Consider the following 17,085-nt stretch of genomic DNA (forward strand, 5'->3'; position numbering starts at 1 on the left):
ATCTATTCTTCCACTGAACATCCTCACAAGCTCTGATGTTCATGACTGGCTTTCTAAAGTCCCTCTGCTGAATGAGTTTTTAGAAAAGGATGTTATGTTTGGTCTTATAATGGAAAACTCACACCATGACTTCCTTCTTAACAATATTATTATACTTGGTCATTTTCTTTTATACACAAAGCAAAATACTCGAAAGTCAGTCCTCATTTTAATGCCTTTCACAACTCATTCTTACAATATTGTCAAAATGCTAAAAAAATAAAGCCAAAAACCTGTTAAACATGATTGAAGTATTTACACCGTCCATGAGCTCTCTGTGGAAAAACAAATCTGGACTTTGAGTTTCGACTTTTTCTGAAATGCAAGAAGTTTATTTTTTTTAGCCTCTGAATTTTTTTTTTCTTCAGTGGCCCTAATACTCTTCCGTTACTCCTCAGTAGATATAGTATCCTAACTATTGTTATATTGTTCATTGTATATGACATTCAAGTGCCATGTTTTATGTCTATATTCTGCACTTTTGTCCAATTTAAAAAAAGAAAACATTACCCAGAACTCATTGCGGCGTGGTTCGTCGTGACGTCAGAGTGAAAAGCCGACAGGCTGTACATAAAGCAGGCTAAAGCTAGTTGTGCTATCTAACAGGAGACACTTTGAAGAAACTTTTACACAAACTCCCGGTGGTGGATCCAGCTGAACACAGCAGCCTTCCCTGAAGGTAAAAAGACCTTTATTCAGATTTACACCGGACCGCAGTGCGCTGACAGCAGCAGCCAAAGTGAACGTTAGCTTTGTTTTCCCTTTAATTTGTGGCTAGCGCGCTCAGCTAACGTTAGCTGCTACCATTTACAGCTTGTGAGCGCAGTTTGGACAGAACGTGTCCCCGTGTCTCCCTCTCAACATTAAACAGTTAGTCTCTCAGCATTAAACGGACAGCCTGTCAGTTCCCCATGGCGCAGATGTTTTAGAATGTCGCAGGCTGGAAATGAAGTTGAAAGTCAACCCCAGCTGACAGATGTGTCTCTTCCCTTTAACAACCTGCAGTCATGGCGTGTGGAGCCACCCTGAAGAGGACCATGGAGTTCGACCCACTGATGAGTCCTACGTCCCCCAAAAGACGGAGATGCATCCCCGTGTCCCCGTCCTCCTCGTCCCCTAGGAAGTACCTGAGCCTGGAGCCTTCGCCATTCAGAGAGTCTTCGTCCAGACTTAGTGCAGGTACCCGCTTGTTGGTTTTTACTGGTCCGCTGTGATGGACTGTTTAAGGCCTGTCTCTGTCCTCCACAGAACAAATCCTGAACAGCATCAAACAGGAGTACAAACGCATTCAGAAGAGGAAGCATCTCGATGGGGGTTACCAGCAGTCCGAGTGCTGCTACACCCCAGACTCTCCACCCCAGTCCTCCATGACGGTGTCCAGCATGACAGGTCTGTGTCCCGACAGGCCCGCGGAGAGCTGGCCATCAACTCTCACTTCTCAGATCAGTTCAGTTCAGGATATTTAGTCACAGCACCAATTTTACTTGAATAAGAAAGATTCTCAGAGCTCTGATACTTTAAATTATGTAAACTAACTAATTTGGTGCATTATTAAAAATATTAATGTTGACATGAATTGAGACCACAGCAGTTACATTAATGATATCCCTTGTATTTAATGTCCTGACCAGACAAAAATGTATTAATTTACTTCAAATCAAAGGGCAGGCAGTGTAAATAAGGTAGCCTCAAACACATTTCAAACTGAGAACGCTCACTGGCTGTGACTGTTTCACAAATCATTTGTACGTGGTTACAAAACAAATCTAACAACTCTATCAGGAGACGGCCTTGAGAGACAAACTACATGAATGAATTAATATTGGTTTGGTTTAGTGAGGTCCTCCGATCGGCCCTGTTGGGGTCGGTCAGGACCCTGGCGGAGCGCCGAGATGACAAAGTTGACTGTCTGGAGGAAGTAAAAGTTGTAACGAGTAAAGCAGGTCTGTGGTTTAATTAGATCTGAGTGACTATAAATCATTTCTCTATTTGAGCAGCATGGTGGCACAGTGGTTAGCGCTCTCGCCTCACAGTGAGAAGGTCTTGGTTCAGGGCCTTTCTGTGGGGAGTTTGCATGTTCTCCCCGTGTCTGTGTGTGAGTGAGTTTCCTCTGGGTACTCTGGTTTCCTCCCACAGCAGCCACGGAACACAAGTTAGAAGAATTTAGATATAGGAAAACAACTCCAAACTAAAGGTCCAGGGTCCAGTCAGTAGGAAAAGAGGGAGTACTGTTCAAGTGAAGACCAGATACGACTGCAGGGAGATAACAAGGTCTATGTTTGTTTGTACTGGATGTAAATCTTGTTGGTGTAATTCTGGACGACACTGATGCAGCTCAGTTAAAAGAACTGAATCTTTAGAAAGTGCTTCAAGAGGCTAAAAACTTAAACACTTCTTTTGACTGATTTGATCTTTGCGTGCAGAAAGTTTTCCTGATTGCCATGTGGACTGACACCATGTGGGTGATGTGACTGAATAATGAGCACCGTTCTGCTTTATTGACGCAGGAACGTGTTCTGGAGGCGTCTCGCCATCCAGGAAAGAACAGCCGCTATTCACCCTCAGACAAGTGGGAATGATCTGCGAACGTCTGCTGAAGGAACGAGAGGAGAAAGTGCGGGCGGAGTACGAGGAGACTATGACTTCAAAACTGGCAGGTTGGTTCACTGAGGACGGAAAGGAGTAGACGCTGAAACGCCAAAACTGTAGAGAAGAAGAAAGCTGCAGTACTCTGAAGATCTCAAAGATCCAAACCGATTCCATCTGATCGCTTATCAAGGTTCTTGAAGGTCTCACTGCTCACTGTCACAATATATCAACTCCATTATAGTGCCAGTTAATCCCCCCCCCCACTCTCACCAACACCCTGTGACCCCGACTCTTTTCCTCCACACTTCTACTGAAGACTGCATTGCACTCGACCAGTGTCCTCCGAGGCCTTCTGAGGACGAACAAACGTCACAATCAGACTGATGTTAATCAGATTTTGTCCATGAAGACTTAAATAACTCCAGACGGTCGGTCTGCTTCCCCTCATTGCTGCTGCGCCGCTTCCAGACGTGTATTTCCACATTAAAGCTATTAACCAATCACATTTCAGCCATCACCTGTTGGTCCTCAGCCCCTTCCTCTTCAACCATGTCCCTCTTGGCTATATTCTTCAGAGACCTTATTAAATTTCATGGTTATGCAGGTACATGCAGCTCTTTATCAGGATGTTTCCCTCCACAGCTCGCATCAACACTTGGTCCACCTTCGTCCCTCCCTCCAATTCTTATATACTTGACTAAATGCAATCTTACTGAGGCTTGAGGCTCGCTGGTGGAACAGTAACACGGTGATTTCCGTCTCTTCCAGAACAATACGACACCTTTGTGAAGTTCACACACGACCAGCTGATGCGACGGTTCGGAGAACAACCAGCCAGCTGTGAGTCTCTGGTTCCTGAGGCGAGACCGAGTTCTGATTCCTCTTCTGAATGGCCGTTTCTGTCTCTGCAGATGTTTCCTGAGTCGGGACCTTCTTCGGTCTGTGGCATGACTGAAGCGAGGCTGCAGTTGGAGATTAGCGAGCTGAAATCAAAGCGTTCTTACCGTGCCATATATGTTTGGGCAAAGGTTTCTGTGAAGCTGTTACGGCCAGGTGCTTCCTGATGGGACTGATGGACCGCGGCTCCTCCAGCTCTTTTCTATTGATTCCCAGCATTCCTGTTTGTTCCCTGTGAATCCATCAGGAGAGTTCCACTCCAGGTTTACTGATCTGAGAACGAAGCAGAGACTCACCTGCTTCTGCTTCTTCTTCCCCGACAGTGTTTTATTTATTTTGAGTTTTGTTTTGCTGTTATCACTTTGAAACCAATGTACTTATTGGAGAAAAAAAACAATAAAGTCTTTTAATAGTTGAACGTTGACTTTGAGGTCGGTGCAGACGATCAGATGTTCCAGCTAACGTCAAGAATTAAAGTTTCTAAATCTGCTTTCTAAATCTGGATGTTCTTTTAAGGATTCCTGATCAGGGATAAAAAAGGAGTTGAGTTTTACAAGGTGTCTTTTAAAGCTCCGCTGCGTCTGTCCTCGGACCACAGCCGAGTGAGGTCTGAACCTTTTCCTCTGAAGATGCTGAGAACTGGCCAACCTATTGATCATATTCAGGATAAACTTGTTCATTTACTCCCTTGCACATTTTAATAGACATTTAAATCAGTGGAGAAGGAAGCGGGGGGGGGGGGGGGTCAGCAGCCGCCCCAGGTCAGCCGGGACACGTGGTCCGTCTTCTTCTTGGTGGACTTGATGAAGCCCAGAAACTCCAGTTCCGACACTGAGCGGATGAAACGAGCGCTGCAGGACCGGTTAAGAAACAAAGATCAGTGTTTTGTCTTCATTTGTTGTTTTAACCGACTTCCTGTTTATGTTGACGGGTCGTTTGAAGGATACTGTTGGACTTCATCCACTCCTTCGAAGCTGTCGGACTCCGACTCGAGCTGCTCAGCTGCAGAAACCACGGTGGAGAAGGCCTGAAACCACGAGAGGAAGACCAGAAGGGTTCACTCAACCGGGTGGGGGGGGAGGGGGGTGTAGAGAGAGAGACTCACCTCCATCCAGTCGTACAGGTTGATCAGCCGCCCACACTCCAGGTGCAGTTTGTACGCGATGCAGAGATCCGGAGCGGCGTTGGAGACCGTCCCGTCTTCGGTCCTTAAGTTTTCGTTCTGCGAGGAGACAGAAAAGGTCCTTTTTCTTACTGGAACATTCAACAGGACGGATCGATCAGTCCTGAAGCAAACTGTTTCTCTGTCCAGACTTCAGTGTGGACTCCCCCTGATGGGGTCTTATGTTCTGCAGACCCACCTGCAGGTAGAAGTAGGGGGAGCACAGTGCAGCTTGGATGGAGGTGCGCGGCGTTGCGTTCAGATAGCGCCTCACAGTGGCAGAAGAGCTGAAGTAGCAGACTTCGTGGAGCGGCTGAGACTCTGGGGGGGCTAGGTGAGTCCTGGGGGGGGGGGGGCACGGCAGAACCTGAGTGAGTCTTTTTTTATTTTTTCCCCAGACGGAGCGTGTTTGTACAGATTCACTCACCTCACCAGCGACTCCATCAGCTCCACTGCTTCATTCCTCAGGTTCTCAAAAGGACTCGACTTCCTAGAGCGGCGGGTCTCATTGAGCTGCAGCAGAGTCTGGAAGCAGAGCGGCCGCACCTCCATCATCACCACCTCCATCATCATCATCTCCACCACCTCCATTATCATCACCTCCATCATCATTATCATCATCATCTCCATCTCCACCACCTCCATCATCATTATCATCTCCATCATCATCATCTCCATCATCACCACCTCCACCTCCATCACCTCCATCACCACACCCTGACTCGCTCTACAGCCCAGATGATCCACAATATTTCTCATTTCCAGAACCTTAGAATTAAATCTTGAAATGAAGAAATAATTCACAGAAACTTTTCCAGCAGAGAAACATCCAGAAGATAAAACTTACCACTTATTTTAAACTGCAATTTCATTCCATCTGTTTTCATTTACATTTTGTACTAATTTGTTATTTTTACACATTTTCAAATAAATGTTATTGAAAAATATGTTTTCCACCATGTATCACTAGAGGGGTCTGAAGGAAGGAACACACACACACACACACACACACACACACACACACACACACACACACACACACACACACACACACACACACACACACACACACACACACACACACACACACACACACACACACACACACACACACACACACACACACACACACACACACACACACACACACACACACACACACACACACACACACACACACACACACACACCAGGAGATAGCTCATCTCTTGTTTGGAATTTGAAAAACAGATGTGGGCTCGTTTCCCGTTTCTTAAACAAAATTCGGGAAATAAACCTTAATTCTTTATTTCAAGCTTGATTTAAAACTTAGAAAAATGTCTGTGCCGGTTGTGCCAACCTAATAGTGGACATCAACCCCAACGACGCGACTGCAGGTGAGATTAGAGTTTTCAGAGAGAAATGTCTGAAGATACGTCTCCAGCAGAGCGAGGCTTCTCCACCTCCACGACGGACGGTGAGTAGCGTCGTACAAGATTCATTTATGAAGTAAATGATGCCCACAGGGTGGATGGCGAGTTTAACGTCAGGCATACTCTACACACGGAACGCATGGAGGGGCCTTTACTCTTAATAATCAATTTAACTGAGTTTATGTGTTTCTGGAACATTTCAGGTAAATCCATTGATTTAACCACAGTCTCACAGCGCCCCCTGCTGTCAGAAGCAGCACACCTGCAGATTGTCCTCAGAGCTCAGTCATCACATTAAATGAAACTTTTTTCAGGAGAGAACAATACTCATTAAAAACTAAACAATAATTACAAATGTACTGCGATTCAGCAGGGTTTATTTGTAGTTACACTATAATATTTACACATGAGGACATGCCAGAGAAAGGACAGGATTGTCTTCTAAAGGAGGACATGCCAGTGAAAGGACAGGATTGTCTTCTAAAGGAGGACATGCCAGAGAAAGGACAGGATTGTCTTCTAAAGGAGGACATGCCAGTGAAAGGACAGGATTGTGTCTTCTAAAGGAGGACATGCCAGTGAAAGGACAGGAGTGTGTCTTCTAAAGGAGGACATGCCAGTGAAAGGACAGGATTGTCTTCTAAAGGAGGACATGCCAGTGAAAGGACAGGAGTGTGTCTTCTAAAGGAGGACATGCCAGAGAAAGGACAGGATTGTCTTCTAAAGGAGGACATGCCAGTGGAAGGACATGAGTGTGTCTTCTAAAGGAGGACATACCAGTGAAAGGACAGGATTGTCTTCTAAAGGAGGACGTGCCAGTGAAAGGACAGGAGTGTGTCTTCTAAAGGAGGACATGCCAGTGAAAGGACAGGATTGTCTTCTAAAGGAGGACATGCCAGTGAAAGGACAGGAGTGTGTCTTCTAAAGGAGGACATGCCAGAGAAAGGACAGGATTGTCTTCTAAAGGAGGACATGCCAGTGAAAGGACAGGATTGTCTTCTAAAGGAGGACATGCCAGTGGAAGGACATGAGTGTGTCTTCTAAAGGAGGACATACCAGTGAAAGGACAGGATTGTCTTCTAAAGGAGGACATACCAGTGAAAGGACAGGATTGTCTTCTAAAGGAGGACATGCCAGAGAAAGGACAGGATTGTGTCTTCTAAAGGAGGACATGCCAGTGAAAGGACAGGATTGTGTCTTCTAAAGGAGGACATGCCAGTGAAAGGACAGGATTGTGTCTTCTAAAGGAGGACATGCCAGAGAAAGGACAGGATTGTCTTCTAAAGGAGGACATGCCAGAGAAAGGACAGGATTGTCTTCTAAAGGAGGACATACCAGTGAAAGGACAGGATTGTCTTCTAAAGGAGGACATGCCAGAGAAAGGACAGGATTGTCTTCTAAAGGAGGACATACCAGTGAAAGGACAGGATTGTCTTCTAAAGGAGGACATGCCAGAGAAAGGACAGGATTGTCTTCTAAAGGAGGACATGTCAGTGAAAGGACAGGATTGTCTTCTAAAGGAGGACATACCAGTGAAAGGACAGGATTGTCTTCTAAAGGAGGACATGCCAGAGAAAGGACAGGATTGTCTTCTAAAGGAGGACATGCCAGAGAAAGGACAGGATTGTCTTCTAAAGGACGACATGCCAGAGAAAGGACAGGATTGTCTTCTAAAGGAGGACATGCCAGAGAAAGGACAGGATTGTCTTCTAAAGGAGGACATGTCAGAGAAAGGACAGGATTGTCTTCTAAAGGAGGACATGCCAGAGAAAGGACAGGATTGTCTTCTAAAGGAGGACGCCATCAACATCGGTAAGTTTCCTTTGTTGATCTTTTTCTGAACGGAAACTATGAAACTGATTATTAAAATTCTGATGATTAAATTTCCATGTTGCTTTGCAGGAATGTTAATGTTAAAAATGTTAATGTTTTACTTTATCATGCATTCCAATCTTTTGTTGTTGTTTACATTCACTCAGAGGTTATTTGTGAAATGCAAATCCCTTTTCTTTACTTTCAGAAGCGTCACATCGAAGGATTTGGGAAGAGGTTTGTATGTTTCTCTTACTGGGAGCCGTTACGTTTGTTGAATTAAAATTAGAATTATATTAAATTGAGCTCCAACAAAATGTAATTGTCATGTACGCATGTCTTATGTGTTTATTGGAAAGGTTGTACTGTGACTTTGTCTCTTCTTTCAAGAATACTGGAATAAAATGTCTTAAACTTGCTGTGTATTCTGTCTCCTGAGGTTTTTACTAGGAAATACTCCTGACAGCTTTGTAGGTAACTATCAGAGTGAAGTATAAAATAAAGTTCTGCCTGACACATTAGCAGGATGAAGAGTTCCTCAGGCTGCAGGATGGGGTTGCCAGGTTCTGTGTCTCAGACCTTGTTGCCAGGTTGAGTCCTTCCTGCCAGCGAGTGGCGACCCTCCGTCCTCTCTGGAGGTTCTGGAGGTTCTGCAGCTCCTCATCCGGCTCAGCAGGGAACCACAAAGCAAAGCAAGAAAGTGCAACATGGGATTTGAACTAAATATTCTTTCTTAATGACAGAATTTGCTCTTCCAATAAAGTTAGTTGAAAAAAGGTGGATTTCTATTTTGTATTTAAACTATTTTCCTGTTTTGCGGCTCAATGTTAAGACAAGGTTTGTTCATGAATTCAAGGAATCAAAAACAACATATTTAACCAAAACCTGGGATGAGAAGTAATGATCAATTTATTCCATTCTATTTCAAATAACATAACAAAAGTAAGATTGTATTTAGTCATTTTTGTTTCATTTCAAACATAAATAAAAGGAAAAAACATAGATTGCAGTAGAAAAGCTATCGTGTGTGAAAAGGAGCAGGGGTAATAAATCCTACCCCTCTCCAGTCAACCTATTTGCACTTTTATTTTTTTATTTAAACTGCAGCAGCCGGATAAACATCTAAAGCAACTGGTGGGCGAGTTCAGAGCTCACAGACAGCCTGTAGGGGGCAGCAACGCCATGCGCCGTTGTTTACTCTCCCATCAAGAGAAGAAGAGACTCGACTTCCGGCTTTTCGGGCAAATAAAACTTGAAATAAAGAATTACGCTCGTATTTTGTTTGACAAACGCATCACAGGAAAAGAGCCGTCTTCTGTTTTTTTGTCTCCCAATATGAAATCGGAAAACGAAAATTGGATTGTTTCCAGACATCAAAAGGAAAATCGGATTCACAGACACAGAGACAGAAACACAGAGACACAGAGACAGACACACACAGTCACACAGAAACAGAGACACACACAGACACAGAGACACACAGACATAGAGACAGACACAGAGACACACACAGACACAGAGACACACAGACATAGAGACAGACACAAAGACACACAGACACACAGTCACACCTTCTGCAGCTGGAACAGGTCGGTCTTCTTCTGCAGGTCCTTGATGGGGGGACTGAAGCAGTCTTGTATTTCTGTGGCAGCTGCCATTAAAAACAACACATGAGCTCAGTGTGACGGAGGTTGGTGTGTGTGTGTGTGTGTGTGTGTGTGTGTGTGTGTGTGTGTGTGTGTGTGTGTGTGTGTGTCGGAGGTCAGCGGTGTCAGAGAGCGACAGAGGAGAGCAGCTGTACCGTCGAGCTGCTGCATCCTAGACAGGAGCTCCTCCAGCTGCGCTGCTGCTCTATTCATCCTCTTGGACTTTGAGCTCTGGAGGATTCCCACACATCTCTGCAGCGAGGTCAGCAGCTCGTCCTTCGCCAGCATCCTGAGGAGAAACACCGTCAATCCCACTGCTTGTCCACTAGGAGGCCACGCACGCACACAATCAGTAGAAATAGCATTTCAAATAATTAGGGAATAAAATGGAAGTTTCACAAATACTATAGAAAATGGTACCGATTAATATTGTACTGCTTTAACGTCTTTTGAGGATTTTCACCCTTTAAATGCCGGTTCGAGGACACCATGCACTTAGAGACTTTTTAATACTCTGAATTTGAAGCCGGGTTCTGGCTCAAAGTTTGAAAACTAATTGTTTACTGGTGAACCAGACGATTTAAAACTGATTCAATGTATTTTTACAGGTGAGACGTGCCGTGTCCACAGGATCATCATGACTTTATTTGACTGATATTCAACAGCTAAGGCTGAAGATATTTGCAGCATTATTGTTTGGTAAAAGCCAGGAAGTTAAAACGGTGGCTTCAAAGTGACCATTTCTACTTTCTGAAGTGACTTTAGCAGAATTATCGACGCAAAGCTCCAGAGGTGATACTGTGGAAGTGTTTAGTTTCCATGGTGAGTCAGAGTGAAAGAATGAATGTGAGCGTTGGATGAAGTCCAGGAGACGTTCACTCACTTCAGCAGCTTCATGGCAGACTGATAGTCTTCACTCTCCCACACCTTGTTCTCCAGACAGATGAGATGAAGCTCACGGATCTGCAAACACACACACACTCTCAGCCAATCACAGGCCGACTCGCTCCAAACGGTACATTCAAGTAACACAAAAGAATAGGAACCAACAGAACATCAACACAACTGCAGAGATGTTACACTAGTTTTGTAATCTGCAGTGTCAGGAAGCCCTCCGAGGTCTCACCTGTTTCCCCAGTGGATATCGAGGTAAAGACGAGGTCAGTGTGTGGAGACACCTCAGGGTCGGATAGTAGCTCTTGTGGTACTTATGAAGATCCTTGATCAGTTTCTGACACACCTCCTGAACACACAGACACAAACACCCTGAACTCAGAAGACTCAGTAAAGGGAAGTAATAATGGCTTGGATTATTATACCTTTAGAAAAGCTTCATCAGTCATCAGTTTGACCTGATCCTGTAGATCCTGCTTCTGTAAGAACCTGAAACAAACACGTCACGTCACAACCGCGCACGTGTGTGTGTGTGTGTGTGTGTGTGTGTGTGTGTGTGTGTGTGTGTGTGTGTGTGTGTGTGTGTGTGTGTGTGTGTGTGTGTGTGTGTGTGTGTGTGTGTGTGTGTGTGTGTGTGTGTGTGTGTGTCCATGCCTCTGAAAAGACGGCAGCTGTCTGATCCTCTCCACGTCTCTTGGTCCGAGGCGTTTCAGGTGGGTCAGCGCCTCGGTCTTCCTGCAGCACAAAACGCTGAGAGGTTGAGAGTAAAAGTGCTCCAGCAGGGCAATCTGCAACAGAGTGAGCAAAAGGAGAACGAGTGAGCAGAGTGAGCAAACTGGGGAGGGAGGAGTGAGCACAGTGAGACAGAGTGAGCAGAGTGTGATACAAAGTGAGGAGAGTGAGGACAGAGTGAAGCGGAGTGAGCCATGTGAGGCAGAGTGAGAACGAGTGAGCAGAGTGTCAGGCAGAATGAGCAGAAAGTGAGTTGGAGTGAGCAGACTGGGGAGTGAGGCAGAGTGTCCAAGAGTGTGAGGCGGAGTGAGAAGAGAGTGAGGGTGGGTGAGCAGAGTGTGAGAGAGAGAGCTGGAGTGAGCAGAGAGTGAGGTGGAGTGATCTCCCGCCTACCTGCAGACCCTTGATGAAGTTGCGGACGGAGAAGTCGTGGTAGAGGAAGATGCTGATGAGCACCTGCATGACTTTAGCACTCAGTTTAAAAGGGAAGCGGTGAGTGAGGATCAGCTGGAGGAACAGAGACACGAGTTATCAATCCACTGCTCAGCAGCACTACAACACGCAGGGCTACACAGCTGCTGACGTTGGTTTCCCATTGGAGGGTGAGACACCCAATAACCTGCAGCTTGTGACAAGGGAGGAACAGACTTTAAACAGCTGAATGTGGGTTTGAAAGCTGAAGTCGCCTCCTGCTGTGATCCAATGTAAGGACATCACTCTTCAGGCCCCTCCATGCTTTCTGCATTGCGTTTCCGATGACTGCACAGAACGTGGGTGTGCACGACTGCATCCATGCTACACTCTGGGTTCACATCCATGTGCGTTCCATAACGTAACGGAACAATCCCAAAACTATCTCCACCTCTGCTGCTCGGCGTTCTCCACCTTTCCTAAAGTAGTTTATGTTTCACTTCAGGAGTTCTGAGCCTCTGGATCTTTATTTGATTTTAAATTGTGACTGTTCAGACGGGAGACGGAGGATCTCCTCACACAAGCGCCCAGGAGGCTCAGTCATGTGCAGTCAAGTCCCAAAATTTAAACTGCATGCCGTCGACAGCAGAGGGTCGGGTCGGGTCGGAGCGGACCCTCGCGCACGGGGTGGATGGCGATTTTGACGTCAGGCATACTCTGCGCACACGGAACGAATGGAGGGGCCTTTACTCTTAATAATCAGTTTAACTGAGTTTATGTGTTTCTGGAACATTTCAGGTAAATCCATCTTGGGCTCATCGTCACTTCACTGTTTGCTGGAAACCTGAAGATCTGATGATTTTGATGAAGGTTCAGCAGTTTGACACGTTTGTACTGAAGCAGCAATTCTCACACATAAAGAGAGGACATGGAGACGAGCTGGGACATCTGTGAGAAGCATCAGTGCAGTTAAGCAGCAGGTGAAAGTCCGAGGTGAGGAGGCGGGTGTACCTGGTCGATGACCGTGGCCAGGTGCTGCGTGCAGCACAGAGACTGGAAGAGCTGGATACACAGCAGGGAAGACACAGAGTGGGGCAGCATGTGCTGGATGGTGCTGGGAGACGTCGCAATCCCAAAGATGAACACCAGGGGGAGACACTCCACGTAGCGGCTGTGTGCAAGACACCATGGAAGAACATGTGGCGCCACACAGAGGAGAGACTCAGGCTAGAGAAGTTACCTGCAGATGACTATGAAGTCCTGAAGGACCCTCGGGTTGAAAGCCTCCAGATCTTTGAAGATAACAACAATGGGGGGCTGCGGAGGTCCGTCTCTGTCCAGGGAGCTGCGCTTCTTTCCAGGAGTGCTACTGCACTTCTACAGGACAGAAAACCCAGTGTGTCACTCCAGAGGTCAAAGTGCTGACCACAGCTCCTGCTCTCCTGCTCGTACCTTTGTTCTTGTAGTGTACCAGTCGGTAAGCTGAGCTAGGGAGCAGTGCACGCTCCTGTGCAGCGGAGCCCCGCTGTGCTCGGCCACCTCGTCCTCCTCATTGTACACCTCGGTCTTCATCACACTCTCCAGGACTCTCTTCATCAGGTGCTTCAACACTGAGAGAAGCAGATAAAGCTTCAGGAAGCCGATCAGCTACAAACATCTCATCAGAGGCATCAAACCTGCAGCTGAGCAGCGGCGTGAGACAGTGAGAGGACCAACCGTCAGGCGGGACGGTGTCGGCCTGGCTCTCATACCTACACACTCTTTAGCCTGCAGCGACGCCACGTGAGGAGTCACAGACTGCTGCAGTAGCTCCGACAGGCTCTGGAACGTCACGTCATGATCCGGCACGTTCACCCCTGCACGATACAGACACCACAGGCTGATTACACGTTTCCTCCCAGCGACCGAGTGACGGCAGGGGACCACAGGGAGAACATGCTCACTCCACACAGAGACCTTCTCATGAACCGAACGGTTTGGTTACCTAGGACCAGAGCAGCAGTGGGGATTTCACTGGCCCTCATCTGTGACGCCCAGTCGCTGTGCCGTCCAGTGGAACCACTCGTCCTGACAAAGTCCAGCAAACTGTCCAAGACCTTCCTGTTGAGGTCATCCTGTAAAACCTGACAAGGCCCAGAAAGAGGTCAAAGGTCAGTCACTCTTTGGGTAAGGCTGTTAAATATCCACATAGACATTATTCAATGTTTCATTCCAAATCACTTCCTGCATTCTGCAGGAGAGGAATCCGTACTTCCTCAGCTGTCAGCTTCATGTGACTTGGTGCGATGCTCCTATTGGTCATTAAACTATAAATCCACCCGGTGTAGTTTTGGATCCCTGCTGACAGGCAGGATCGATACATGCGAGTCCAGGACCGCAAAAGACAAGTCCTGCAATATCTCAGTGTTCCCGGCTGTTTGTCCGTATCACTAACTGGAGCTGTCTTCCTGTGGTGGGCTCTGCTCTGCTCGGAGCAGTTCCCCCCCGCTGCCAGCTGGAGTGGGAAACACACCAACATTACAGCAGCAAGACTGTCTGCTAGGAAGCTTTCAGGAAAAAGCTTCTCTGCAGCCTTTTACATTCAAGTTTCCAACTGGAGTGTAATGGTCAGCAACATGTATGGTGTCATGTTAACTGACATCCACAGGTCAGTTGTGAGGGAACAACCGTCAGTTCCCCGACAGCTGCACTTCAGCCTCTTTTCTAACTTTATTCTCTCAATCTGGAATGGCTGTTCTGGAAAAGTATTTCCATGGTATGTGAAACTATAACTCCTAAAACTTCCTGTTAGCAATATGTGGCGCTATTAGTAATTCAAAAATGTGTGAATGTCTTCAGACGGCCTGGTGTCCAACATTTGACCTTTGGGGGTGATCGGCTCATGGTCAGCTGACATATAAACATTTTCATGGCGAAATGTCAAAATTCAACACGAAGCAACAGACATGTCCGTTTATGAGAAGTGTGGGGGGGGGGGGTGTCTGCGTGACGTCATCATCTCATAATAAACTTGTTCTATCTTTAAAACCTCAGAATCACTTTATTAATCCCTGGAGAAAATATTTAGCAACGCAGCACCAACACAGTGTTTCCAGCTCGAACACCCATTGGGACTATTTCCAGGGAGTTTAGCGTGGAGTAGGACGCAGCTTCACGGAGGTGTGAATCGCCTGCTGACAGCCTGGAGGAGCTGCTGCTCATTGTTTTGATGTCAGTGCTGTTCTCCTCAGCGAGCTGGCGTTTTGAAACGGTGAAATTGTAGGGGGCGCTATGGAGCTATGTTGGCACACACAGAAATCATTCCTTTGAAATATAAAGGATTTTGTCACTTCTGATGTGTTCGTGAACAGTTAAGATCGATCAGGTCGTCAAAAAGGCGGCAGCTCCGGCGACATAAGAAGTATTCTAATAAGAAGAAGAATACTTCCTGGTATTCTCTCTGTGTGGCTGGGTTCTCACAACGCTCAGTGCTCAGACCCTAAAAACAGCTGGTGTAAGTCAGGAGTCAGAGAAAGACACCGTTCTATTGAGGAATGAAGCTGGGTGGGGTGAACGTGTGATGCTGTCTGGAATCCCACTGGAAGCAGCTGAAGTGACGGTGGGCGGGTGGATGTACCTCAGTGTTGGACCTGATGTGGTCCCACAGCTCCTGACACAGTCTGAACCTGGACCCACTGCTCCCTGAGGACTCACAGCCGGCAGAGAAGAAACGCTCTGGGAAGGAACAGGCCCGTCACCAACGACCGACACACACACACACACACACACACACACACACACACACACACACACACACACACACACACACACACACACACACACACACACACACACACACACACACACACACACACACACACACACACACACACACACACACACACACACACACACACACACACCTCACCCAGACTGGGGCCCTCCTTCTCCTCCTTCTTCTGCTTCTTCGGCTTGAAAACAAAGCAGCCCTGGAACACAAGAACCAGATCTGAAGACCAACCAGAAGAACCAGACCACGAGGTCCAACCAGAAGAACCAGAACGTTACCTTGGACACGGACGAGGTGGACATGGTCTGTGTCACTACTGGAAGCTGCCGCTCCAGGATCAGCAGACTGACGGGACAGTGCAGATGTTCAAACTGAAGCCGCTCTCAGCGCCGCAGCACCCGCTTCCCGCCAAAGTGACGTGTACGGAAGAAGAAAGGTGAACGCGCAACATCGGCAACAATGGGTGCGTTCGAATTGTTCCTCCTTTCTCCTTATCTGTCGACTTTACCTTAACCCCGTGGAGGATGTTACGGGGTTAAGGAAAGGTGTTAGGAGGCTTCCTGAAGGAGTTAGTGAAAGGCGATCACGTTGGTGTGGCAGTGGGACCGCACTTTCACTTCGTGACGTCATAATAATCCGACGACGGCGCAACTTAGTGACGTCTGCCGCTGTGGGGGAAAGAACTACAAGTTTCTGAAAATGAACTACAAAAAGTTAATTTGGGTTTTAGATGATTTAAAGTTGTTTAAGGCAGATTTTTGCTTGTATTGGTTATAGGAAGCAACGAGCCTCCTTTCCTCTGCTTCTTGAGAATTCAGACGGTCCTCATCATGGCCGCCACACTAAACACTTCCGGGGTGAAGGAGGAGTGGACAGAGAAGGAGACAGGAGGGACATTAGGACGGACAATGAGTGTCTTCTTGAGCGTATTGATGACATCAAACTGTAAAAAAATCAATGAACGAATCGAGAACAGGATTAAAGAAGTGCCACTTGAGCACTGCTCATCTTCTGTATCTTGATCGATCACTTTTCACCACGGTGGATGTTTTTAAACGTTTGTGTTCTTGAATGCAACTCAAAACAAATCAAGTCCAGGTTACAATTGACTGAATAATCTAGGCTTTTAAAACTATCTGAACACGGAGCATTTATGAGACAAAGAACTTTTAGTTTTTTAAACTAAAAAAAAAACAACCTTTACTCTATCAATATGAGACAGGAACCAAAATACAAACTACAATCAATCGATCCAAATTTAGAGCATTTTTCATCCAGCAAAGTGGTTGACATGTTGAATATAGAGGCTCTTTATCACCAGTTTATCTGCTATATTTCTGAAAAATATAGAAAGCGTATTTTCTATTGAACACATGAAACATATTCAGCTGATGATCAATATTGAGCAACATGCCCATTTGCATTTAATGATAGTCATAATATTCATAATGATTGTGAATTGTTTTTTCTACTGAATTGTATTGTATTTCTTGTACAGTCGAAATGCTAAATACTCATATCATATTTAGGTGCCATATTCACGTGATCACTCTCAAAACATTTGCATAGAAAACACATTTTACACCATATAAATTGGATTCATTACTTTTTTAAATGTTTGCAGGCTGACATGTCACTTATCAACAGGGTTGGTTAGTCTGTAATGTTCATAAATACACCTATTCCATTTTTTTAATATTAGTTTATTTTAGTATTTATCTT

At 46.1% G+C, this 17,085-nt stretch overlaps 2 protein-coding genes across 2 annotated transcripts; one reads left to right on the forward strand and one right to left on the reverse strand.

The window, feature by feature from the left end:
- The first annotated feature begins 557 nt into the window (after window positions 1-557).
- On the forward strand, window positions 558-4,020 carry LOC308119762 (akirin-2-like). The gene is made up of 6 exons (XM_080479939.1): window positions 558-718; window positions 1,045-1,218; window positions 1,288-1,428; window positions 2,547-2,696; window positions 3,397-3,468; window positions 3,540-4,020. The coding sequence occupies exons 2-6, from the start codon at window positions 1,047-1,049 to the stop codon at window positions 3,548-3,550; spliced, it is 546 nt and encodes a 181-aa protein (XP_080336065.1). The 5' UTR covers window positions 558-718; window positions 1,045-1,046; the 3' UTR covers window positions 3,551-4,020.
- orc3 (origin recognition complex, subunit 3) lies at window positions 3,830-16,213 on the reverse strand. The gene is made up of 20 exons (XM_080479938.1): window positions 15,642-16,213; window positions 15,502-15,562; window positions 15,211-15,308; window positions 13,579-13,717; window positions 13,346-13,450; window positions 13,047-13,204; window positions 12,835-12,971; window positions 12,606-12,765; window positions 11,577-11,690; window positions 11,106-11,239; window positions 10,877-10,940; window positions 10,684-10,800; window positions 10,441-10,520; window positions 9,713-9,846; window positions 9,483-9,562; window positions 5,115-5,212; window positions 4,887-5,028; window positions 4,631-4,747; window positions 4,473-4,552; window positions 3,830-4,376 (listed from the first exon to the last, which is right to left on the reverse strand). Exons 1-20 carry the CDS (start codon window positions 15,663-15,665, stop codon window positions 4,271-4,273), a joined length of 2,148 nt encoding a protein of 715 aa, XP_080336064.1. The 5' UTR covers window positions 15,666-16,213; the 3' UTR covers window positions 3,830-4,270.
- Window positions 16,214-17,085: the final 872 nt, after the last annotated feature.

This window comes from Lipophrys pholis, assembly GCF_963383615.2.
Source record: "Lipophrys pholis genome assembly, chromosome: 14".
NCBI lineage: Eukaryota > Metazoa > Chordata > Actinopteri > Blenniiformes > Blenniidae > Lipophrys > Lipophrys pholis.